This window comes from Phallusia mammillata, chromosome 7 (genome assembly GCF_965637545.1).
Source record: "Phallusia mammillata chromosome 7, kaPhaMamm4.hap1.1, whole genome shotgun sequence".
NCBI lineage: Eukaryota > Metazoa > Chordata > Ascidiacea > Phlebobranchia > Ascidiidae > Phallusia > Phallusia mammillata.
In genome coordinates, this window is record NC_137258.1 from 23,132,273 (window position 1) to 23,159,738 (window position 27,466).

Here is a 27,466-nt window from a genome sequence, read left to right on the forward strand (position 1 = left end):
AGTATTTATTTGTACATCAGTGGGTTATCCGCAACTTAATATAACATGGAAAAGGTATACAAAATGTTTTTTAATTATTTATGTATTAAATCAAAAAAGTACTTACTTGAATGTTTTGATTGTAAGGAATGGAAGGGAAGTAAGTTTAACATCTGCTGACAATATTTATCAATCGTTGCAAGAAGTGATAGAAGACCAAGTTATGAGAAAACTTTATGTCACACTTAAAAGTATTACTGAGGCTGGAGAATACAAATGTGAAGCTATAAGCGAAACCAACCTGGCTGCTGAAGTTCGGGTTCAAGGTATGATTGCTTTGCAAACAAAAGTGCAAACAATTTTTTTAGGAATTGTTATTAATTATGAATTGATTTCATATTTCGACAGTTTCTGCAAATATTTCAACTTTCCCAAACACAAAAGTTGTTACGTTTGGAATTCAACAAATTTTTACTTGTACTTCTTATGGATTTCCAATACCTCAAATAAAATGGAAAAAGTATGTTTTACTTTGTTCTTTGTGTTTACAAGTTTACTCTTTAAGGTCATTTAATTTTTTGCATGGGTTTTAGATCTAACTTTTCTGTTTAGATTCTATTGAACATAATGCCACCATAACTTTTTTTGCATTTTTTTGCAAACAAGTTAGTGAGATAAATATGTCCGCAATGCTATGTGCTGTATATTTTTGAATGGTTGACAGGTGTAAAAATTTAAGGTTTAGAAAAATACGCAGAAGGTGGAGATTTTATTATGGGTCAAATTCCTTGAAACATATTGATTTTACTCGTTTTTTTGCTGTTATTTCATTTCTTGTTTTTTTCTTCCCAAAGTTGTCCAACTTGTTTTGCTATGAAAAGTTTAATGCATTTAAAGGAACCTTTACATATGGAAGATATAGTTCGGTAGATGTGCATCCACTTTGTTTGTCCTAAAAAAACAGTATTTACCCAGCTAACCCCATAAAATGCATGAGTTTTTAAACATTGTCGGATTTGGCTGAAATTTGGTAGCTTGTATAAAATACCATTAATATGTGTCAGTTGTTGTGTGCAAACCTGCAGCCCCAACATTTACCTCACTACCCCCCTACGTTGTCAGGCACCACAAACAAAATGTTTCTGTGGTGTAACGGTCAGTGTTAGAAAAGCAACTGGATGTATCTAACAGATGTTTGTGGATGTTGTCACACATGGCAGTTAGGGGGTGAACAACCTTATGATGTCAGAAGCATTAGCAGTTGATGCCCAAAACTCCTCTGGTGGTCAAAATTCTAATTATTAGCCAATTAAGACAAATTCTTACAGGGCTGTTAATTGGGTCATTATGGTTTTATATTTTACAAGTTTGGGTGTAGGACCCCATCGGTTAACCCACTAGCCATTAAAATGGGTACATAATGTTTAAACTGAATAAAATTTGAATAGCTTGTAAAATTTGCTATTTATAGATGTTGAATGTTGTTTTTCACTCTGTAGCTCGAACATTTCCCCCGCAGCCCCCGATTTTTGTGTTTTACTCTATTTTGCCACTACTACCCCCTTTTTCAGATTTGCATAGTTTGTACTTTATATAGCATGGTTTTTTAAGTCTAGTAGTGATCACTATATTTTACTAACACAAACATTCTCATGATTATCTCTTAAAATGCATTGTTTCCAGCTTTGTATGAGTTAGGACCCAAGAGTTTCTGCCTGCAGAAACAACTGAGGTTAAAGGCAGTTGTTGATATGGGACCCAATAGAAAATAAGTGTAGGGAATATATTAGTGTTTCAAAATAGGTTGTAGTCAATGGTTGGATTCAGCCGGTTCACACTGGATATGTAGAAGCATCTCACGAAATTTTATAAGATCAGCGAACCGGTTAGAATTACTAGGTACTATCCATGGACATTTTGTAACAGAACCGACTGAAAAATATGACTTTTGTGATAGAACCCACTCACAAACAATTTGAATCCCACTGGTTGTTGTGTATGTTTAAGGGCAAAATGTGAAAGCTGCCTTCTAGTCTATAATGAGTTATCACATAACCAAGGCTTGTAATTAACAGACTGTAAAGAAGTTATAAGCTAAGGGTGACTTTGAAATGCTCTAATCCATAGGTGTTATGTATTCTTTAGTTGAAAAGAACTGAATCAATTGTTTAATGTATTTAGGAACTTAAACAAAATTATTATGTCAACAAATGACACCAGTAATGTTTATCAAACATCTCAAGAAACAACAGCATTACTAAACAAATGTGTGCGAAAACTTTATGTTACACTTGGAGATTATAGTGAAGCTGGAAAATACACATGTGAAGTTGCAAGTAACATTGCTGGATTGGCCAAATTATCTGATGTACAAGTTCAAGGTAGGATGTTTTGCATTCTGGAAAACTTTGATTTTTATGTTTTCTCTTTTTTCCTCTTTTTTATATCCCAGTTGATTCAAATCTAACTGTTTTACCTACTACAAAAGTTGTGACATTTGGAGTTCAACATATATTTACTTGCACATCTTATGGCTACCCTAGACCTTCATCATTTTGGTCAAGGTAGAAGTTTAAAGACTTATACACATTTTTTGATTCATAAAAATCAAAATATGTTTAGAAATGGAACTCGAGTTGGCCAAAATTCAAGCTACAATATCTACCAGCAACGAGCTTATCTTTCATACACTGAAAATGTAATAGTTTGGACTTTATATTTCAACCTTCAACATATAAGTGAAGCAGGGGTTTACAAATGTGAAGCTTCTAAGACAAAAGCTGGCCCAGGCAAACAAATTGATGTACAAGTCAAAGGTGAGTTTAAGTGTTGCATTAAAAATGAAGCACACAACTTTTTATCACTTTTCTGCAAAAAAATGTAAAAAGGTTTGAAACCTTCCAAACAAACTATGCTAAAAATGCTGATGCAATATTGTTTGCATTATAGTTGCTGCAAACATTTCTATTTCTGATCAAAGTATTTTATTGACAAAAATACATGAAACACTATCAGTTGGATGTGTTTCTTATGGCTTTCCTTCTTCTACAGTTACATGGTTTAGGTAAGTGAATACTGTGTATTATATAAAAACCTTGAAATGTAAGTTTATTGTCATGATAGGCTAACAACTTTTATTTACAAGTTAGCTATGTAATGCTATGAATGAATTAATACTTGAAAGTTATACAACTATTGAAAATCAATGCATTTCCTTTCATAACAAAATGATGTTATATTTAGCTAAAGCTATTAGTAGTTTCTATTTTTGTATTGTGGTGTAGGAATAGAAGCAAAATAGGAAACATGACATCATCAGCTATGTATCAAACAACAAAGGGAGGACTTTACAATACAACATCTCTGCTAACTGTGACATATACAAGAATTTCACAAACTGGTCAATATACATGTGTTGCATATAATCTTTCTGGGTTGCAAGTAAACAAAACAATGCATTTTGAAGGTAAAATAATAAACAGTACTCATTAGTTGGCAAGTATTTTTTCAAACAGTCTTCAAACTGTAAACCATTTGGGTGGTGGTGTTTATTTTTTTTTCACACAAAATTTTGCATCTAATTATATAACATTTCACAGTTGCAGTCAATATATCACTAAGCCATAGCCAAGTAGCAATTGAAGATGGGCAAAGTAAAGACATAAGTTGCATTTCATTTGGTTTCCCAACACCACAAGTATACTGGACAAGGTGATGTATTTGTAGTTGTGAAGTGCGGATTTTGTTTTCAGGTATTGCTTATCTAATATGGTTCATTATAACAGACAAGTGTTTTATCCTTCACAGGAGTTTGTCAAACATTTCTTTAAACAAAACAGAAAATATGTACCAAACAATTTCCCAGCCTTTTCCATATCAAACTGTGTCCACACTGACTATAGGGTCTGCTGTACTTTCTGATTTTGGTGAATACATTTGCCATGCAAGTAATGTTGTGAAAAATGGAACTTTGAAAACAGTTCAAAGTGCTCTGCAGGTTGATGGTAAATACTCAATAACTATTAGAACTTACACAATAAAATTTAGTGAATTCTTACATGCTTTTAGACTTGCAAATACTGTATATGTAGCAAGCATTTTACTTCTTATTTTAAAATTCCACATGTACATGTGCTTCTAAAATTACCATGTTCCTTCTGTATTTTTTGCAGTTGGACCAATTTACAGGAGTTTTACTCAACCTAGAGTTTTCAGTCAGTCACAGACATTCACTTGCACATTTGTTGGAAAACTTCTACCCACTGGACACTGGAGAATCAATGGCCAAACTTTTAATGAAAAATCCCCTGTACACATATCATCTATTAGTAATGGAGATCAACTTGTCTCAAAACTGCTGCTCAAAAACTCGCTTCTATTTGGAGGGAACTCTACAATCAAATGCTGGGCAACAAATTTGATAGGAAAATCCAAATCAAAACTGATTCAGTTTAATACTGGTGAGCAATTTATCTTGGGTTAATTGTTTTAAGTGGACTCTTGTTGAAATTTGGTGAGTTAACAGATTTACAAGTTCACAAATACGTGTTTTTTTAACTTAGGTTAATTATTACTTTTAGATCTTAGAGAGGAGACTGGCCAGTATTATGTTGCATACCACACAAAAAGAAACTATTCACAATATATTGAGCAGTGCACAGAAAATAGAGGAACTTTAGCACCAGAACCATTTCTTCACAAACTAAATAATAAAAACAACTCTTGGGTGTTTTTACAAAATGGAGTTTGGGTAAAAGAAAGAGAAAACCTAAGTGAGTTTGAAACTTTATAAACTTTCATCATAATGTGAGTAATTTGATTTGCCTGGTAGCTGTGTTTCATTTATGTATATTTAAAGTTTTTGGCCCTTACGCTTTTTAAGGGATGTTTTTATTTTGTTAGCCATGGAGAATTACAATCATCAAGAATCCCTCAATGAAACTTTGTTGTGCAGAGTAATAACTGCTGGAGGAGAAATTAATAAAACCAAGTGTGATGAAACATATCCATCAATATGTTTATTTTCAGGTATCCTTAGTTGTGGATTATTTTAGTTTGTCTTCTTGTTAATAGCAATCTCATTTCTAGGTGTTGAAATTCTTGATACAAGCAAGTGTTATGACAACAAGGTTGTTGTAAAATGGAAAGATCGAATAAAATACAAGGGGACATTTAATTACACAATATCTGTTGTTGACTCAAATACATCAGTCAATTTCAGCAAGGCTGTCACACAAGCACCAACACCAAACTTTGAATATGAAACAACTGTTGACAAACTTCCAACTGATGCAAACTTTAACATATCTGTATGTGAACTTGATTACTTAGTTGTATATTTGTGATTATAATGAATTACATGTAGTTTACCACCTTTTTTATTAACTTTGCCACAATCTTTTTTATTATACTTGTTCAACAAAACTATAACTTTTTCCTTGCTTGTATTTACATGTTCAATTTTAGCTTGAGGAATTTTTAGTAGTTCCGCCAAACCATACATTAAGTTGTAATATAATTTACACCATTTGAAGAGTTTTTTTTTTTGTGAAAGGAATTTATTTTTTTCAGTAAGAATTGATTGTAATAACCAAACACCATTTCAGATTAAAATTTACTTTGAGTATGGTGGGAAAATAGCAGTACCACATGCTATGGCAAAAACATCGGCCATTTTCCAGAATGTAACAAGCCAAATGATTCAATCTTCTTTAACTTGTGAAGTTCAAATAATCATTCCACTGTCATTGTTAGAAGCAATAACTCATTTACAAGTATGTTTTTAAAAGCTTTTTTTAATTATTCTTTGACATATTTATTGTCCTATCCTGTTTTCAGGTTTATGCCACAAAATATTGGAACAATAGCTACTTGGAAAATGTGACTGTTGACCTCAAACCATCAAATTTAATCAAATATGAAATAGAAGTTGGTGATAATGAGAAAATAGATGCATCATTTAAACTGCAAACTTTCAATTGCTCGGAACTTGTGTTTCAAATTGATGGAAATTGCTCAAAAGGTGGAGGTAAGCAAGCACTCAAACTTTTATTTTAAAATTGGACCTGTAAATCCCATTTGCTTTATGATTGACTTGATGCTGTTTGTAGAAAGTGTAAATCCTGCAAATGAACAAAGTGATAATGCTGTTGTTGGAATATCTGTCGGATTAGGAAGTTTTGTTGTGGTTTTAACATTGTTGGGTGTGCTTGTTTATTATTACAGGTTAGCCATATTTCTAATTTTCTTTCAAAACAAGAGGTATATACAAAGACAAATGTTTATTATTTTCATCTTTTCGCAGAAACAAAATTGGTTTGAGAATAAACTTTCTTCCATGATCTGAAGAAAAAGATTTCTCCAAACACAAAGCAAAGAAAACTAAAACAGTGGAAAAAACCAGAATTGCTGCAAAAGATCTTAAGAAATTCTATGTTCAGAGTTCAAAGGATAGACACAAACTTATAAGGAAGGAATTTGAAGTTAGTAAAATGCTAAAAAATAAATAAATGCAATTTCAAATTAAAAGTGAAATGAAATATGCACATTGTAGAGACTTTGTGAAAGTGACAGCAATGTCAAGGAATGTTCAACGACTTGTAAAGAAACACATGAAAATCCATATGAAGTTGTTTCAAGTATGTATTGACAAATAATATAGAACTGTCAAAATATACATTTACTTTCTTATTAAGGTTCAGCAACCACAAGCTGCAGGCCTCAAGTAGTTGGTGGAACTGGTGATTATGTTAATATCTCACTCACAAAGGTAAGACTGAAATAACTGAAGCAGAAGACATTGTCTTGTTTAAACACAGATCGTATGCATATGTAACAATATGGGTTATTTAGTATATGAATATTCGTAATATGTTAAAAGATACCCTGCTAATTGACAAAACATTTTTAACAACTAAATTTTAGGATAAAGAGAAAAAAAGCTGTTTTTAATACCCAAAATTTGTTAGGCAAGCCTCCAGGTTTTAGATAAATGGATTACCACTGAAAGTCCAACCAACAAAACTATGGGACAATTTTGGAGAATGGTTTGGAATCAAAATCCCAAAGTTATCATCATGTTGGACCACATGGATAATCATGGAAAGGTTCACATTTTGAATAATTTAAATTACGACTGATTTAAAAAAAATTCAAAAGAAACTTGCTTGGAATGGTTTTTAAATGTTTTGCACTGGAGCAAATCTAGACACTCAATTTCATGATTACAGAATCAGTGTGTGGAATATTGGCCCAATATTGGTTGTGTAAAAGAGTATGAAACAATCATTGTAAGACTTGATGATGTCACTAATCATGGTTGTTACATCACAAGGAAGTTTGGTGTGGAAGATGCAAGTGGACAATATTCATCTGTAAGTGAAAGCTTGCTTAATCTGCAACCGCATTTAACTCTTTGGGTGTGTTTTTCACATTATGTTTTAAATGCAGAAATGTTTAAGTCATTCTTTTTATATCTTGAAATGTAAGATATTTTTAAAATTTTTGTCAATATCAGTTTTGAATTGACATGTACAGGCTTTGTGGCAGGCAAAGTGTTAATCAGTGCACAGTCTGATGGGTTTTTGTGTTTTCACACTACAGACCTGAATCTGGTAAAACTGGAACTTTTATTGCACTTGATTATTTGATCAATGAAATGAACAAAACTGAAGAAGTTGATGTTTATCAAGTTATGTACCACATGAGGCAGCAGGGAGTAGGAAAAGTACAAACTGAGGTGAAAAATATTGACCCAATGTAAGGTGTTGTTTGTTTAGTTGTCATTAGTTTTGTTTTGTACAATTTTTATTTCTAGGAGCAATACATTTTCTTGTACAAAGTCATGACAGAACTGGCAATGTTTGGTGAAACTGATTTTGATTTGCAACAATTCAAATCCGTGGTTGACAGTTTAAGCAGGTTTGTCCCAACGCAACATTTTTACTGAAAAGTGCATGCACAAAAAATAAAAAATAATTTATCTTTCTTTGGTGTATACATTACTCTGCTGTCTCCGTTTACCACAGCCTACTGTATTTCATATTATCAATAAGCACTTTAAAGTTATTTTATAGACATCCTACAGCCAACTTGGTCACAACCCAATTTAATTTACTGCAACAAACTTTGGATGAACCAACAGTTGCCAGTGTGACAATTGAATCTCCACAAACTGTTGCTTGTAAGCTTTTTTTGTCATCTTTGCAATTCTTTTTGCTGAAAAGTGTCAGTTCATATATTTTCATCTTTATAATTTGAAATTTCAGATGAAGCTTTCAACTCCCACATTTATGACAATTTTACGGAAACGACCACTAAAGCCTACAAAGTACCGGTAAAATATTTTGTTAGGACACAAGTGTCATGACATTTTATGTGGTTTATAAAACTATTGTAGGAATATTATGCTATAAAATATTTTTATTTGTGCAGTTTGTGTTGTGGGTGTTTTTAAGTATTTTATTCGATCGTTAGAAATTGATAATGTAACTTTCAGGGTTATCGAAGTAAGAATGATGTTCTAGTCTGCAGTGAAATTTCTGGACAGTTCCAAGATTTTTGGAATTTAATTTTGAACCAAAGTGCTGAATTGATTATAATGCTGAACAACTTAAAGGTATATATGCATGATGAATATTCATATATTCATACTGGGACCAGAAGCACTGATGCTGGCCAGTGATCAAGGCATACTTATTGATAAATCATAGTTCGGCTGGCCTAATAAAGGTGTCATATCAAATCAGCCGCTCTCCCGAGGCAGAAAATGCTTATTATTTGCGGTATATTGCCTTTAATAGGCCTGGGGTACTATGATCTATGTTTGATTTGCAAAAAGGTATTTCTTGCACTAACAATAATTGCATTCAAGAATTCTGGTCTGTTACCTAGCAACCAAAACACTACAAAACAGTTTGGGAATGTTTGTGTAACACTTGTGAGTAAAACTGTTTCTCAACCTGGACAATATGGAATGGAAAGTTTTTATGTGGAGAGCACAGGGAACAGAAACAAAGTAATGGAAAATTTAAACTTAAATTTATGAAAAAAAACTTAAAATTTGTGTTTTACAGATGTACACAAAACTGATCTGTTATGACTCTTGGAATAATGATGATTCTTCATCTGATGTTTCTGGGTTCATGGAGTTTTTATCATTTATCAAATCAGTAAGAAGTGAAGAAACTGAAGGAAATGTCTTGGTTTGTTCCAAGTAAGTTTTTGTTTGAGTGAGCTTCGCATAATTCAGGTTAGCTTTATTGTTTGTTTGTTTTTAGCAATGGATTGTCTTGGTATATTTTATAGTTCAATAATTCAGGCTAACTTTATTTTCTGTTTGTTTTTCAGCAATGGATTGACTAGGGCTGCAATGTTTTGTTGTTTGTCGAATCTCTTCTCACGGTTTCAAGTTGACAAAAAAATCGATGTATTCAGGACAATGAAAGATGTGAAGGAGTCTCTCCACCTTGTTACTCTTGATCTGGTATAGGCATGTTTTTTGTTTATAGCTGTTCAAAGAAAAAATATAATGTTTGAATTGCTTCTAAACTTGCAGACAATAGATTTTAGCAACTAAATAGGTAGTAAAGAATACTTTGTCTAGTGAAGAAAGTAAAAAAGACTGTACGCTAAAATAAACCTGACTATACAGTAAACAAACCCATTATTGTGAAACAGAAATTAAAAATTTAACCAAAATACTGGAAAGCGATGGAATATATAATGTTTTCTGTGTTTTTTAGGAGACATACAAGGCTTGCTACTTGATGATGAACAAAATGGTTGAATCATTTTCTGTTTACATGAATTAAACAGTTCCATCAAGATGGATTGTATGCAGATGATTGTATTGATGTTTGCTTGTTTTTTGCCTAATAGCTTTTTACTGTACTTATATTTATCTTTAAAAACACTAAAAACTCCCAAATATATTTACTAATCGATACATTTCTAGCAACAAGTATGTGATGTAATTCAAAAATGACTAAAAGAAGAAAAGCAGAAAAGTTATTGTCACCAAACTACTGGAATACTTTAAGCACATAGCATATTTTGTGGTTTAGATATAGTAATTTGCAATTGATAAATACATAAAATGCGAATCTTACCATAATATCATTTTACACATGACTATTCTTTTTACCTAATGCTTTTCCTAAAGGGCACATATTTTGTTCTCTTTCTTTGTTCTCCTCATTTTCTCTATTATACTCACAATGAATCAGCTGTGAAGCTGCCAGTTTTAGTTAATTGAATCATATTTTGTTGGATTTTTTTACTTGGGGTTGGTGACTATTTATTTTAACTCCATAGATTTCACCTGGTTAAAACAATGCAGCTAAAGTTTCTTGCTTAGAGAAAGGCAAGTGACTAAGTCAATATCTTTCATGTATGATTGATATGTAGTCATAAATATGTATCACCAGTAGATACTCTGTCAAAAGAAACTTTTAAAAGTTTGTTATTCTACTAGTCATTACAAACAGAAAGTTTTTTATAAATTATAACTGAAGCTGAACAATGCTGGTTGTAATGTCAAATTGCTTTCATCAAACTCTACTTTGCAACAGTTAATCTGTGAAACACCTAAAACTGCGAATAAATTCTATGCATTTTTAACAGTTTGTGTATATTGTAGTAAATTTATTTGAGCAGTATGTTGATCTGTTTATGTCCCAATGGCACCTTCTACCTTATTGACAACTTCATGCATGTGTGGGACCCATGCGTTTATGCCTGCAGAAGCAATAAAGCGAACATAAATCTTGAGTAAATATTGGATCCAATGAACCGTATATTGTTATTTCAGGATTAAAAATGGTGACAAGCATGAAATCTAGCATTTTGGGGCATACAGATTCATAGGAAATTCTTTCTACAGAACTGTTTTCCAAGATAAAAGTTGGTGCACAAGAAAGTACCTGCACTTTGAATGTACAATTTTAAAGTTTTATACATTGCCTAAAATTTATTAGCTTAGTTGGACCGTTTAAAAATGATGGGTGGTTAAACACGGTATTAAACTTTTAATTACCATAATTTTATTGAAATAGAATTTATCATGTAAATAATCCCTTTCAACTTAGTTTTGGACAGTTTTAGATGTGGCATAATTTGTTGTGACATATTGTAGAATTTCAAAACCCCCAATATACTTCTTTATTTAGTATTGTTGCAGTGCAGTGTTAAGTTGTAGGTTAAATTTGTTATGTAAAAGGCTGAAACATTTCATGTATATCCTGCAACACAATGTTTACACCTTGTAAGAGTTTCCTTATGTGGGCATGCAGACCCATAAACAGCAACAGGTATGTTGTGTTGATATAAGCTCAGGAAAGATGAAAATATATTCAGTACACAGTATGTGAGAGCATTTAACACACACAGTGATAGATGTTGCTACATTTTATAAACTGTTGATGCCAAATGTATTTGGACATCATAGTTTGTTTTTTGGTTATCTGCAATGTAGTAATCTGTGGTAAGTAAATGTCCAAAACAAACTTGAATTCCAGAAAACTTTATCAAAATAGTTACTAAAAGCGTTTTTATCTAAAGTTAGACTGTTTTATTCACTATGAAAGTAAACTACTATAGCAGCACAATTTTATCTTTTCTTGGGCACATACAGGTGGAAACAAATTGTTTTCATCACAATGTTTATTCTATTTAGATGGAGTCACATGTCAGGGTCGATATTTTCGACTGTTTGGAACACAAATAAACTATGCTGATGCTCGAACTGCTTGTCAAGATGGTGGTGGAGAACTTACAAGCATTCCTGATCAACAAACACAAGATCAACTTGTTAAACAAGCTAATGAATATAGTGGATGGTCTGGATCAGAAATTCGTAAGCACCAAAATGTTGTTACTTTTGCTTTAAATAAATTTTACTATTTCGTCACAGTTGTTTATACTGGAGGACGCAGAGTGGGAAATACATATCAATGGCCCAATGAGACAGTTTATTCCACAAAGAGTGAGATTTATTTTTAGTTAAATACCAGAAAAGTTATGTGTGTTTTGTGAGTGTTTACAATTATTTAAACTTCTTTATACTTGTTATGACATTTTTTGTAATGCGTATCTCACACAAGAATCTCCCAACTGTTGCTTGGTAAAAGATTCATGAACTTTCATGAACCGTTAAATGTTTTTTGCACACATTTTTGCCAACATTATGTGTCTACACTTGCATTTAGATACTGATGATGCTAGAAAGGGAAATATATATATGTATATCTTAAATACTAAATGACTTAATGTTTTCATCAACTTGAAATAATATTTTTTTTGTTAATTTTTAACAAGGTGGAAATATTTGTTTTTTTTTAATCACATCAATTTCCTAAAACAGTTTTGGTGGCAGTACAATTCTTTTCATCAAGGATTGTAATTGCTAAAATATTAGCTTAAAAAATAAATAAATAGAATAAAAAAATTGTTGTGTAAAGTAAATTTCAATGCATTTGTGCTAAACATTATTGAGGTCAACACTTTAGTTGTATTTGTTTTCATTTGCCTGCACCAGGTTCATCATCATGGACCCACATTGGGTATAATGCATGGGGATCTAATCAACCCAGTGATAATGGAAACTGTATGATGTTTCATGGAATGAAGCCTAGCTCAAACTATGTTTGGACATGGTACAGTGCACAATGTACTTTGGAACGTTACTACATTTGTTCCTATTCGGGTAAAATATTGTATAAAAGTGAGCATAAGCTTTAAAAAAAAAATTACATTTGGGCTTTAAGTGTACAGCGTTAACATTTTGTTTCTGTTGACAACAAATCGTTTTAACCTAAGTTAAATGAAAATAAAAAGCATCCTTAAATCTGGCCTATTAACTTTGAAACTTCAATAGCCTTAGTTTATTTGGAATTGTATGTATTAAATTTTAACAATACAACAATGCTGTTTTCTGCACTAGCCATACTAAAATGCTGAAATATCAATATGCCTAATATGTGATAATTTTAGTGATAATTCTTACAATACAAAACTGTTTTGACCACAAGTTTATTCATAATAAGGTTTATTTGATTTTAACTCCTATCTTTTGTAGTATCACCTTCAATTTTACCACTACAACGTTGTTTGATTACACAACATTTAAAATCCCTATTCATAAAAAGAGTTTCACATCTAAAGCCATTGTTTTATTAGATTAGGATGGTAAACAGTTAACTTTTTGCTGATCGGCAGATCTGTGTTTAGTCTTGCAATGCTAAAATGCAATAAAATGAACATGCGATTATTACAGTAATACATCTTACTATAGAAAACTATTTTGGCCGCAGTTTTAGGCATAATATTGGTCTATTTTGTTTTATCTGTCTTCATAGTATCACTTGCACATCTCTGCACCCCAGTGTCGTATGATTACACAATATTTAAAATACCCATTCACTAATATTTTTGTTTTGCTCTTTATGTAAAAATGTCAAAACATTTCAATCCATTGCTTACTAAATTAGGATGGTAAAGATTTAGTTTTAAGTGATCAGCATATCTATGTTTAGTCTTCCAAGACCTGTTTGTTTCAGAAACTAGAAAACTCTTACTTGACCAATTGGAGTACAGTGTTGTAGCTGGTCAAACATTTAATGTAGTGATTTCAATGTTACGCCAATCTACACAACCACTGGATATTTCATACACTTTTAATGGAGTGACAACTTCACTTGGAACATCAACAACAAACTATAGTTCAACTCTTCCACTCACCATGCCTGCAGCAGACTCAACAATTACTGTGAATGTTGTAGGTTTCACAGTTCCATCTTGTTCACTAAGTGTCACCAGCCAGGTTAAACAAGGTAAGATTTGGTTTAAATGTCAAAACATTTCTGTGGAAAAATACAGTTTTAGTACAGTTTAAGTCTAGTAGTTGTTGCCTTGTGGTTTAAATTTTATTACATTCCCACTTGGTTTTAAAGTTTTTGGATCACCTAACATAAGCGATGTAGGTGTGAAGAGTATAGAAAGGGTAACAAATTTAAAGTGTGCTTATCTATATTTTGCAGTTAAATCTACTCTTACATCAAAGTCTATTGTTGCATCTTCTACCCAGAGACAATCAGTATCTTGCACAATAAATAGTTATTCACGTCCAACAGCCAGATGGTTTAGGTAACAAACTTAAAAAACACAACAAACCTTTCATTTTCTAACCACTTCCAACCCCTGCTAATTATTTCACAGAAACTCTGTGCAAGTTTCAACATTAAGTTCGAGCAATGTGTATCAAAGTTCAACCAATGTCAATAGTTCCACTGGTGTATCCACTCTTTACATCCAACCAGGGATACAGGCTGGTGAAGGTGGACAATATGTTTGCAAACCTACAAACTGGAATGGTGGTGGAAATATCGACAAGGCAGTTACTGTATATGGTGTGTACAGTATAATGCTACATAACAACAGCTTTCTTTTGTAAATATTTGTCCAGTTACTGAAGAATCAAATACTCATGTAAAACATCGAGCCGATAAATGATAAGCTGCAGATAGTGCACACTGTTTTTGATCAGCTGGACTGATGGGACCTTGTAGGTCAATGCACTGTGCACTGTCTGCAGCAAACACTCTTTTTTTATTACATTATATTTGTTTTAACATTAGTGCTTTATTTTTAAATGGAGTGGCAAAAAAATATATTGCAATAAATTCTTTTTTTTAGTTGCTGCCAACATTAATACATCTCCAAGCACAGAGGTAATGACAATCGGAGTCCAACAAATATTTACTTGCACTTCGTATGGTTTCCCAATACTTACTATTACCTGGAAAAGGTAAGAAACACAAAATGCAGTTAAGGTGTTCTGTCAAAATGGTATTGATTGATTGATTGATTACAATGCATACTGTTTTATTTACTTTGCTTTTCTCAGGAATATCCTTATGATACTTTTTCAAACATGGTATCAAAGATTCTTGTAAATGTTTGATTTCTGGCAACGGTTGATACACGGTGTGTTTGAACATCTTTTTCAGAAATGGGGATTCAGTAAATTCATCAACAAATGAAAACATTTATCAATCTTCTCAAACTGACACAGATTCACAAAACAAAGCAGTTCGAAAACTTTATGCCACACTTCAAGATTATAGTGAAGCTGGAAAATACACATGTGAAGTTGGAAGTAACATTGCTGGACCTGCTAAAACATTAGATATACAAGCTCAAGGTGAGTGTGGCAGGTAAACCACATAGTTTTCCAACTTAGGGATTTGTTCGTTTGTTTTTCAGCAATCACTATATCACCTGCTTCACATGTTTTTGCGTTCGGGGACAAAGTGATGTTCACTTGTGCTTCATATGGTCACAAAATCATGTCAGCCAGTTCAACAGTTCAATGGAAAAAGTATTACTTGGTTTGAATGTAAATAAATCAGGTTAAATCTTTTTTGTGTGTGTGTTTGCTAGGAATGGAAGTTTGCTCACATCAGGTGAAAATATTTATCAAACAGCTGAAAACACCTTGGGAGATAAAATTGTCCGTAACCTTTCTATTACACTTGAACACATCAGTGAGGCAGGGGAATATTCATGTGAAGTTCCAAGTGCTAATGATGATGGAGTTTACCTAACGCGAAATATGCAAGTTCAAGGTGTGATAAAATAAATGATTTCTCAATAAAATCAGTCAGTCAGTCAGTCTGTATTGCCAGACTTGTTTACAAATCCCAACAACATCAACATAAATTTTTTTAACCAGTGGCTGCCAATGTCTCAACATCCCCAGATGCAGAAATTGTTAAATTTGGAGTTCAACAAATTTTTACTTGCATTTCATACGGATTTCCAATACCTCAAATTACATGGAAGAAGTAAGATTCTTTTTTGTTTTGTTGGCCAGATTGTGTAAGCTGCCTCACTTGTTGCAAGTCTACATGGTCATTGGTAATTTGATTTTTTTGTCTTAAGTTTTTGTTTAACTATTTAGATATGCTGCTGTTAGAACAATGCCACACTCTTTTATTTACTCGGGGAATCAAAAGCTGCTGAGTAAATTGTTGTAAGACAAAGTTAATGCTTTGACCACTTGGTCATTGTGGTTAAAGTTAACAAAAATGCTTATTGCATTGTTTTATTATGCAATAGCACTTTACTCTTTGTAGGTAAGGCCTGCAAGCCCCAATGCAGTTTTCTCAATAACGGTCTTCAAAGTGAAAAGTTAGAGCATTATGTGTCTCTGCCACCTAGTAGTGATTGTTTATTCCATCACAGAACAAAATAATGTTCAAGTGTTCATACCTTAGTGTGTAACAATCAAATGAGACAATATGTGTCACTGATTTTATTGAATTAATCAAGTATTGTCAGAATAGCGTAAACAGCACACTGGCCATAGTTTAGTAGCCCCTGGTCTAATCCATATGTACATGTTGCATTTTTTTAGTTAAAATGATTCGTTTTAGAACAAATGTGTGTGATGTATGCAGGGGAAACAACAATGTGACAGCAACCAATGACAACAACAACATTTATCAATCATCTCAAGAAACAACAGCAGTACTAAATAGAGTCAGGCGAAAACTTTATGTAACACTTGATGATTATGGTGAAGCTGGCAAATATACATGTGAAGTTGCAAGTGATGTTTCTGGGTCTGCGAATTCTTCCGTTGTTGAAGTTCTGGGTAAGACAATTAAAATTCAGGGTTGGATTTTTATATTGGGTATGTAAATTATAAAGTGTGCTAGGAGACATGAACAAAAATGAAAATGTTGTAACATAAATACAACCATCTTGCATTGTACATGTGTTTTAAAAGTAATTATACAAAGAAGCCATATTTTTCATATCCTAGTCAATTCACATCTAACTGCTTTACCCACTTCCAAAGTTGTGACATTTGGAGTTCAACATATATTTACTTGCACATCTTCTGGTTACCCTAGACCTCCGACAACATGGTCAAGGTAAGTGTTTGAAGGCTTAGTGCATTTTTCTGTTTTAAATGGATCAAACTGTGTGTAGAAATGAAGCTCAAGTTACCAAAAATTCAAGTTACAATATATACCGTGAACGGACTCTTAATTCATACACTAAAAACAAAATAGTTTGGACTTTATATTTCACCCTTCAACATATAAGTGAAGCAGGGGTTTACAAATGTGAAGCTGTTAAGACAAAAGCTGGTCCAGCCAAACAAATTGATGTACAAATGCAAGGTGGGTAGAAATGTTGCATAAAAGAGATATTAGACATTCAACACATCTTTTCTACAAAGCAATTTTAAAAGTTAAAAAAACTTATCTTTATGCTTTACAAAAATGCTGATGCAATGTTCTTTTGCATTCTAGTTGTTGCGAACATTTCTATTTCTCATCAAAGCATTTTGTTGACAAATATACATGAAACATTATCGGTTGAATGTGTTTCTTATGGCTTTCCTTCTCCTACAGTTATATGGTTCAGGTACATGATTACTGTTTATTACATGAAAAACCTTGAAATATAAGTTTATTATTATGATAAACTAACAAGTCAATACTTTATATTTTCTAACTTGTATTTAAAAGTAAATCACATAATGCTATAGAGCACGTTTTTGCCATGAGAGCCCCATCACAGATCTTATTTTGACAGTTGTCAATTACCTGCTTGTTTTTGGTTCAAATTAAAACTGGCAGCAGGTTGTGTACCTCCGCTATAAACAAAGCAATACCTAAATGCTATGCAATTATTGAAAAGCAATGCTGTTACTTTAGCTGCAGATGATTTTATATTTAGCTAAATTTAATAATAATGCATTGTCTAGGAATGGAAACAAAATTGATAACATAACATCATCGCCTGTTTATCAGGCCATCATCAAGGAAGGACTTTACAAAACAACATCTCTACTCACTCTGACATATTCAAGTATTTCCCAAACTGGCCAATATACATGTGTTGCATATAATCTTCCTGGAACGGAAGTAAACAAAACATTAGAGGTTGAAGGTAAATACTTAAATTCCTCAAAGAGAACCCCATGTATCAATATTTTTTTATAAGACTTGGTCGACTTATTACAGTATTTCATTATCCAAACCCCTTGAATGAATTTTACTCTTTTTTCAAGACCTCTAATGACATAACATTTCACAGTTGCAGTCAATATATCGCTTAGCAACAGCCAAGCCACAATTGAAGATGGAAAGAGTAAAGACATCAATTGCACCTCATTTGGTTTCCCAACACCACAAGTATACTGGACAAGGTGGTGTATTTTATAGTTGTGCAGGGTAGATTTTGTTGTTTGTTATTGCTTTATCTAATATGGTTCATTACAACACAATTCATTAAGCCTTTTATCCTTCACAGGAACTTGTCGAATATTTCTTTAAACAACACAGAAAATATTTACCAAACAATTTCCCAGCCTTTTCCATATCAAACTCTGTCCACACTGACTATAGGGTCTGCAACACTTGTTGATATTGGTAAATACATTTGCCATGCAAGTAATACTGTGGAAAATGGAACCTTGAAAACAGTTCAAAGTGCTCTGCAGGTTGATGGTAAATACTCAATACTCAATAACTATTCGAACTTACAAAATAATCCTCAGTGAATTCTTACATGCTTTTGGACTTACAAATACTGTATGTGTAGCAAGCATTTTACTTCCTATTTTGAAAATTGCATTGTTTTTTAGTTGTACTTTTTTTGAAAATTAAAAAATACAATGATATGATAGACATGTGCTTACAAAATTGCAATGTTCTTACTGTATCTTTGGCAGTTGGACCAATTTACAGGAGTTTTACCCAACCTAGTGATTTCAGTCAGTCACAGACATTCAGTTGCACATTTATTGGAAAACCTTTACCCACTGGACACTGGAGAATCAATGGCCAAACTTTAAATGCAAAATCTCCTGCACATATATCATCTATTAGTAATGGAGATCAACTTGTATCAAAACTACTGCTCAAAAACTCGTTTATTTTTGGTGGGAACTCTACAGTTGAGTGCTGGGCAACAAATTCAGTTGGAAAATCAAAGTCAAAACTCATTCAGTTTAATACTGGTAAGTACCTACCAAGGGTGGCATTTTGTGTTTATGCTCTTGTTGGACAATTATATAGGTCCCCTTTCCTGAAGAGGATATATTTTGATTTTACTTAATATGTTTGTTATTAAATAGGCAATATATTAACAGTATTAAGATAGGTGACAGTATATATGTATTAATAAAATGTGCTAAGCCACTCTACCTTAAACTTACCTAACCATACCAAGAGTGCTTGTAAAACTGTAATAACCTTTTTTCAAAAAACAAACATCGTTAGTTATTGTGACTACATTTTTTTGCACAGAGTTTACAGATTAAAAGGTTGAAGGTTTACATTTTTTAAAACTTAGATCTACAAGAGGAGAACGGCCAGTATTATGTTGCTTACAATACAAAGAGAAACTACTCACAATCCCTTGAGCAGTGCACAGAAAAAGGAGGATCTTTAGCATCAGAAGCATTTCTTCAGAAATTAAATAATAAAACCACCTCTTGGACATTTTTTCAAAATGGAGTTTGGGTAAAACGTACAAAAAACCTAAGTGAGTTTGACTTATTGTGAAATTCAAACTGGGTGTGAAAAAAAATAATGCTTTGATTTTCTTTATGGCTGTGTTTCACCTAATACTGTTTTTACTTATTTTCTGGTCCTATTTTTCATTATGTTTTTGTTTTCAGCCATGGAGAATTACAATAATCAAGATATGTTCAATGAAACATTGTTGTGCAGTGTAATAGTTGCTGGAAGTGAAATTAATAAAACAGATTGTGATGAAAGTTATCCATCAATATGTTTATTTTCAGGTATGCTATATTGTGTGTGTTTTCAAGTCTTGTTAGTATCAAATTCAATGAATTGTAGGTGTTGAAATTCTTGACACAAGCAATTGTTATGACAACAAGGTTGTTGTGAAATGGAAAGATCAATCAAAGTACAATGGAACATTTAATTACACAATATCTCTTGTTGATTCAAAAACATTGGTCAATATTAGCAAGACTTTCACACAAACATCAACAACAAACTTTGAATATGAAACAACCATTGACAAACTTCCAAATGATACAAACTATATGGTTTCGGTAAGTTTTTTTTTTTTTTTAGGAATTTTATCTGAATCCTGTCAGACTTCAGTGATTAGCAGGGGATTGATGCATGTGTGAAGATAGAAATTTGCAATGTTTATATTACAGTATCTTTTGTTTTTAGGTGAGAATGTTTCCAAACCACTCACAAATCATACTTGAAAGCAAAACAGTAAAGACTGTTAGTCTATTTTCAAACATAAAGTCTGAGATGAAATTGGTTTCTGGGAGTTGCAACATCAAAATAACAATGTCTCAATCAGCGGTAAACATGATGAAAGTGGTCAAGGTAAATAAATATTCCTATTTAAAACATTTACACAATTTTACTTGCAAATGCAAAGAACAAATTGGGTCAAGTGTTTTAAGATAAGTTGATTTTACAAAACAAAAATAATAGTGTCGCACAGTTTAGTTTGTAAGTTTGTTTCTTTTTTAGATAAATTTGACAAAATATGGTGAAAACGTTACCACGACGTCGCAAATCAATTTGGAGCCTGGTACGTCACTGACGTATAACGTCACAATAGAGGAACTGGAATACGCGAACGCAACTTTTCAGCCAGTCACAGATGAGTGTGACAACGTGGTTTTAAATATTAAGGGACATTGCGATAAACCAATAAAAGAAACTCAGGGAACAGATGAACGTAAATTAGATTGTTTATTACATTTATTGTGTGCTGTACCTTATGGTACATATTGTTTATTGCAGCAAATGAACAAAGTTCGCCGGTTGGAGGAATTGTTGGTGCAATAGTTGTGGTTTTGTTGCTTGCTGGATTGCTGGGTGTAGCGGCTTTCAAAAGGTAAATTTGTTTACTGCTTGAACTATGGAATGTTAAATTACCAACCATTACTGACTAGCAACAGCTAACGTTTATGAAATCGTTGTTTATGAAGCTTTTTTTCACAATATCTTCAAAGATTTGCTTAATTGTTTTACAGCAATAAGTATACAGAGGTTGTTTTGTTTTCATTTTAAAACTCTGAGGCAAAGCCTAGTCTAGTATTTTCCGGAAGGAGGCGTTTTTATTAGAGCTGCCGTTTCCTTTGTGAGCAAACCGCTTTAATATATTAACTGTATACAACAACACATGTGTGGATCTACATGTAGGCTAAGTGACAAATATAAACAATACAAAGCAGTGGGCCTAGCTATATTCGACGTAAAGGTTGTCAGGCAGGCAACACATAGCTTCCTTCAAGTATTTATTTTTGCCCTTATGTTTGGCGCAACAAATTCGAACCGCATCAATCACCATTTACAAGTGGCAATGGCGTTTATGACGTTATGGAATAACGCAATTGTTTTGGTTGTCATATTATTTCGAAAAAGGTCATTCTAAAATACGCAAACTGTAACTACCAATGCACCGTTTAGAGCCGTGAAAGTTATGGAATATGTTTTAATAAAATGCGCGTTTAATGCAATCCATTCCAGTTTTAAATCGGTTATTTTCCTGGACTGAAATATTGAAAAATAGAGGATCCACTTAAAAATATTGAAATAAATTGCGTATTTTACGGAAAATTGATTGAAAGCATATATTGCGTTTATATCATGCCTAAGAATTTCATAGTGCATTGCTAGTCGTAGCATATTTTAGAATAACCTAATCTAAGTGCTGCAAATCCCACAAAGCAGGAAACAAGGTTTCGGTTTACAATCCTCAGTTATTTGTCCGGTTGCGAAGTCACGATATATACGAAAGGCATCATTGAGTAAACTATTTTTTACGGCCACTAATTTTTGATTGTTAACCACTAGATTAGTTTCACGGTTGTTTTCTTTGAAACTGATTTTGCAGACATCGGATTCATAGCTGGTATGTTGCAAGACAAAATCAAGTCAGGATTATTGATTCTCCTGTTAAAGTTCAAGGTGAGAACATTTTACTCATGACCGTTCTTTGTTTCACAACCAGACTGTAAACGTGTTTTTGAATCATTTTGCTTATCATATCACAAAACTTATGAGCAGATTTGCGTTTATTGAACTTCAATTAAGGTTCTTTGTTGTTCGTTAGAAAGTGGGCTGCAGTTTTATACGTTAATTAAAACCTTTGTTAAATTTGCACCTGTTTACAGAAGCCTCTTTAAAAACACCAATAGATAAACACCCGATTTTGGTGGATGAGTTGGAAGATTTATTTACGAAGAGCTTCGAATCATCGCATGCCACTCTAACTCTACAATTTAACGTAAGAAACGAACCAAGATAGCGTATAAGTACAACTACTGATACTCTATTAGCAGTTTGATCGCTCACTCGTTGTTATGAAGTGGATTACCTGCCAGTAGTGAGGTTTAAATCTAGTTGGTCTCGCATACAACCTTAAAATGATTAAGCATTTTTCGTTGCAGAGAATCAAAGAGGTGACAAAGGATTTTGTTTCTGGTACGCGTGAAGGAAAAAGCATCGAAAATGCGAAGAAAAATCGATACAAGAACATCTTGCCATGTAATGCAACAAAATATATCATAGTTGCCTTGAATACTTAAAACTAACTAAAATCCCGTTCAGATGACCACAACAGAGTGATTTTGCCGAGTTCTAGTCAAAATGCAAATGGTTATATCAATGCATCGGAAATTAAAGTAGGTTTATTTTGTGATGTTCCAGTTTAAATAAAAATTTCTGAGTAGTAACACTTGTCAAGCAACTTTTGTCCAAAACTAATGTTACCAACAAGGCTTAAGTTTTTTTTTTCTTTAATCAATTGAACTTCGTGGATAAGATGCATGCAAAATCACAATGTTTTTTTTTAAAATCTAATTACGAATGTGTATTTCAGGGTTACGGAAAAAGTGGTAAGTGGATCGCCACTCAGGGACCAACTGCGAACACTGTCAACGATCTGTGGAGGATGGTTTGGGAGACACAAGTCAAAGTTATTGTTATGTTAGCGAACGTGGTCGAAAACGGTAAGGTAAGGGTTTATGTTTGTCCACCAAGGGCAATGACATCTTTAATTACAAGGTCCTCTCGCAACTTCGAACACGAAACAAGCTTCTTAGTCGCTTAATCGTTCACTCATAACTGGTGCTTTATTAGACATTGGATTCTATTTCTAGTTCCCTGCGACATGTGATTGCTAGGAGTTGCAATTTATACAGGAAGTAATGGATGCTTATAGCTTGCATGGAAATCTAAACGATGCCCTTTAAACTGCAACACATAAGCCACTAACAATACACAAACTCGTGTTTCACTTTAGCTGTTGTTTTTCAATACAAATAGAGAATTTGTTATTTTGTACAAAAAACATTGAATTTTTTCATGAAGATTTGTGCTAACCACTCGACCATCAATTTGTTCAATTCACGAAGAATAAAAAAACTTTATTTATTTTAGAACAAATGTGAACGATATTGGCCACAACCAGGATCCAGTCAGGAATATGGAACAATGAAAGTGTTCTTTAATGACGTCACGGAGTATGGTTCTTACGTCAAAAGGAGTTTGAGCATCGAGGATCTCACAGATGAATATACGTCGGTGAGAAAAATAACGTTAAAACGATTTCCTATGAACTGGTAAACTCTCTTCTGCAAAGTCGTCATAAACTGAAATAATCTGGTTTGCAAAAGTTTCTCTACATTTTGGGAACAATTTGGGGCATTGTTGTGGTTTTGTGTCTTGCTACCATACAGTCTACAACAGTTTGCTGTGATTTTAAACTAAAATGTCCGTAATATATAAAACTTTTTACTCACAACAGGAACGTCGTGAAATCATCCAGTTCCATTTCACGGCATGGCCAGATCATGGCGTACCAGCAACATCTAGTGGTCTGATGCGACTTTGCGCGGAAGTTCGGAACAGGATTGACGAGGACAAAATAACGTCGCCGATAGTTGTACACTGCAGGTATGTGCAGTGTCTTTGTATTGCAGCTATCATAAAACATTTCAAAAAACATTTTGCATGAGATGTAATTTTTATGGTCTTAATATCTTAAAATCGTGTTCAGCAATGTGAAATAAACCAAACTTGAGCGATTGTTGTTTAGTGCTGGAGCAGGTAGAACTGGGACGTTTATCGGACTCGACTATTTGATCGATGAAATGAACAAGATACAACAAATTGACGTTTATCATGTGGTGTACCACATGAGGCAGCAGAGAATGGAGATGGTTCAAACTGCTGTGAGTGTGAAATTAAACTGATATATGATCTCATAGTCTGAGGTTCTTAACCTAAACGCGGACACATAGCTCTAATTTTAAAGCTTGAAATAAGTTTTGTAACCGTAAAAGTTTTTCATAGCTTAGTTGGGGCTTGAACACAGTGGGTTAAAACTTGATCTTAGATTGCTTGAAAATAATTACCAACTTATTTCTGAGGTTTATAAGTTTTCCCCAACGTTTTTTTCCCTTTCTCTGTTCTAAATCAACCCTGTTTTTAGAAACAATATATTTTTTTGCACAAACTGATGGCTGAGATCGCAATATTTGGAAACACTGATCATTCTGTCGAGCAATTTGATGCAATCGTTGACGAAATTACAACGTAAGTAAATATCGGACGGACAGGGACTGGGACAGTTTTTTTTTTTTGTTAAATTGAGGCAATAGTTGATGCAATATTTTAACGCTAGAAAACTAAACGTTTTGCAGATCTCCTGTCAACAATGAATCCGTTCAGGAATTTGGAAAACTTCGTCATTTAAACAATGTGGTCAAGTTTTCTATAACTATTGAAACCACGAACATTGTCACATGTAAGTGACAAACTTAAGAACGTGCAATTCGTTGTATTTGTAGTTCAGTTGGTCTTCCAGGCGAGCTAGAAAATCTAGCCTAGGCTACGATGGGATTGGAACTACGACCTGACGGGGCTGACGCTGTAATAACGACCATACAGTACACGGCACACAAGCTAGATTTTTAGCCAATACTTGGCCACACTAAAATACTTGGAAGATCAGATTGACCTCACGCACTGTGAATAACATATAAACGTGTCATGTCATTGTTGTTGGTTTGCATAAATGCTTCAGGGCTGATTACATGGATACTTGTTTACAGTAAATGATAACGTATGTTGTTGTATTTGCAGACTGTGTCTCCTCTGTTAACATCCAATGGGGCTTCACCGTAGAGGTATGAAATAAATGAAAACCAGAAACCTTAATTACGTAAACGTAAATCAAACTTTCAAGAACCATTTAAACACAGGGTTACAACCGGCAAGACAAGATCATAGTTTGCAGGGAAACACCAGATCAAGCTGAAAACTTTTGGAAACTTGTGGCTGAGAGAAAGCCTGCTGTAATCGTGACTTTGGATGAACCCGAGGTAATTGGGTGTTCTGTTATCCCTGTAGTGGCAACGCAACTTTACAAAAATACATAAAATTTACTCTAGGCTTTATATTATCTTGCCTGTCGGACTGCTAAGCGTGTTCATTTTCGAGTCTTTTTAGATATTGGTGTAGAAAAGGTAAATGTATAAATTATTCTTGCCAATACTCTTTACTTTTTACAATCACAAAACGACGCATCTTGGGGGACACTGGGGTGCATTTTGGAAATAGAGTAAACTCCATTTTGCAAATTTAAAATCACAGAATGCTGATGTAAAGTAGTGAAGGGTTTTCCAAACAAAAAATCCTGTAGGCCTAAATTAATGAATAAACAATCTGTTTACAGGACGCAAGCGCATGGCCAAGTGAGTTAAACGCTGCAGCCTCGTTTGGAAACATTGCGGTCACCTTGACTTTGGATTCGGCAGAGAGAAAGAACTACTCCATTGAAACTGTGTACAATGATGAAACTGTAAGCAAATGCGCTGTTTAAATTTCCAAACTTGGTTTTATAGGTATTTATAATAAAAAAAAAATAAAAGAGTTCATTTGTTTGTTGGGTTTGGGTTCGGTTTAAATGTCAGAAACTTTTGTGTAGTCTTTCTGACTGTTTTGCTTCTTTTTTCAGATTGACGTTCAGCGTTTGACTTTTACGCCATGGAACGATAACCACACCCTGATTGATGCAAAACAGCTCGTTGATTTGTTTCAGTTAATTAACTCGATGAGAAGTGAAGAAAGAGTTCGAGATATAATGCTGTTTGACAGGTCAGTTCGACAGGAAACTTCGCCAAAGCTGAGTGTCTGGCATCCTTTTTGAACTACGGACCGGTTCAGCCATTGTTTTGGATTTTCCCTTAATAAATTACCTAATGTTTATTGCATGCAACTTGATTACAACTAATTAAACGTTTAAATGCTCACCAAAATCGTTCTGACATAATACAGTCCGTACATTAAAACTTAAATCTTTAATTAACTCATCTGTTCAGGAACGAGCTAACCAGGAGTGGAGTATTCTGCTCCGTGTGGAATCTCGTATCTCGATATAACGTTGAGAAGAAGGTCGATGTGTTCAGAGCTGTTAAGGATGTAAAAGACACTCTCCCTAATCTGCAGATTAACATTGTTAGTAACAAACCAAAAACGCACACAAGCAAAAGCAAATCCTGTGTTTCTTAATCTTTAGCCTAAATAGCGTTTCATTTCTCTGGATGTGCCGAGAAATGGCTTTTAGCCTCAAGTGCTGAAGCCTTGCTTATGATATTTGACAGGTTGAAACAATGTGCGTTGTCTGCAGCTAACTTTTCAATCATCAATATTGCTTAATTAACTTTAATGAGACAGCGATGGTAGATGATCATGTTGTCTGTTGAGGGGACAAAAATGAAATTATTTCTTTTACCCACTTTCAGTTTGTTACTTTTATATTTTGTTTCTTGTTGCAGGAGAATTATCAGGATTGTTATCTTTGTATGAAGGAATACATTGCGTCGTGCTCCATATATGCCAACTTCTCATGAAAACTTTTCACCATTATTCTATTACTGGGAAAGCTAGTCTATAAACTCTTCTCACTCCCATTTTCATATATCTTGGTTCATTTGCGTCATTTCACATACTTTAAAGGACCTTAATGCGTTTTCTTTTTAGCTTTTTGCGCTATACTATTTAATCAGGTAGAAACCTTTGTTCGGCCGCTGGCTGCAAGTTCAATAGATCATTAAATAACATATTATCCGTTCTTAATGCCTCATTCGCCGTAATGTACGTTTGGGTGTAAAACAACAAGTTAACAGGTCTAATACGAAGTAGCTGCGGCACGTTTAACCATTATCCACAAATTGTGCCCTTTACTATTTTGCGCTCCATAACGTTTTGACGTTGCGCAGCTATTTCCGACTTGGTGATTGTTTTAGTGCTATTATGTCGCTTTGTTCACCAAGCGAAATAAACTCATCTCTCTCTCATCTCATCAAGAGCATTCTTCATAATCTTGTTTACTTTCTTACATAAGTCACTGTGCACAATACAAATTTGTCATCGTAATTGTACGTTTTGTTCCAAAT

General features: G+C 33.5%; 2 protein-coding genes across 2 annotated transcripts; both read left to right on the top strand.

Moving 5' to 3' along the window:
* The first annotated feature begins 143 nt into the window (after nt 1-143).
* Nucleotides 144-10,770, top strand: LOC145239097 (uncharacterized). Its single transcript, XM_080102380.1, has 30 exons — nt 144-305; nt 388-499; nt 2,161-2,360; nt 2,432-2,543; nt 2,602-2,795; nt 2,929-3,043; nt 3,264-3,445; nt 3,579-3,690; nt 3,787-3,983; nt 4,152-4,439; nt 4,560-4,751; nt 4,882-5,007; nt 5,068-5,288; nt 5,586-5,753; nt 5,818-6,007; nt 6,090-6,182; nt 6,328-6,461; nt 6,533-6,617; nt 6,675-6,748; nt 6,948-7,085; nt 7,209-7,462; nt 7,582-7,717; nt 7,796-7,899; nt 8,055-8,161; nt 8,247-8,314; nt 8,477-8,596; nt 8,852-8,995; nt 9,054-9,193; nt 9,328-9,463; nt 9,723-10,770. The coding sequence occupies exons 1-30, from the start codon at nt 203-205 to the stop codon at nt 9,789-9,791; spliced, it is 4,314 nt and encodes a 1,437-aa protein (XP_079958506.1). The 5' UTR covers nt 144-202; the 3' UTR covers nt 9,792-10,770.
* A 636-nt stretch (nt 10,771-11,406) lies between these two features.
* Nucleotides 11,407-27,458, top strand: LOC145239098 (uncharacterized). Its single transcript, XM_080102381.1, has 42 exons — nt 11,407-11,461; nt 11,612-11,833; nt 11,891-11,962; nt 12,515-12,682; nt 13,536-13,808; nt 14,016-14,121; nt 14,194-14,384; nt 14,671-14,782; nt 14,985-15,178; nt 15,241-15,355; nt 15,418-15,602; nt 15,710-15,821; nt 16,437-16,633; nt 16,805-16,916; nt 16,975-17,168; nt 17,301-17,415; nt 17,759-17,943; nt 18,091-18,202; nt 18,307-18,503; nt 18,728-19,015; nt 19,351-19,542; nt 19,679-19,804; nt 19,863-20,083; nt 20,211-20,375; nt 20,526-20,736; nt 20,802-20,895; nt 21,898-21,971; nt 22,178-22,290; nt 22,454-22,550; nt 22,614-22,687; nt 22,885-23,019; nt 23,445-23,588; nt 23,812-23,960; nt 24,103-24,238; nt 24,499-24,602; nt 24,710-24,813; nt 25,152-25,195; nt 25,271-25,390; nt 25,744-25,869; nt 26,026-26,165; nt 26,390-26,525; nt 26,846-27,458. Exons 1-42 carry the CDS (start codon nt 11,407-11,409, stop codon nt 26,918-26,920), a joined length of 5,985 nt encoding a protein of 1,994 aa, XP_079958507.1. The 3' UTR covers nt 26,921-27,458.
* The last annotated feature ends 8 nt before the right edge of the window (nt 27,459-27,466 follow it).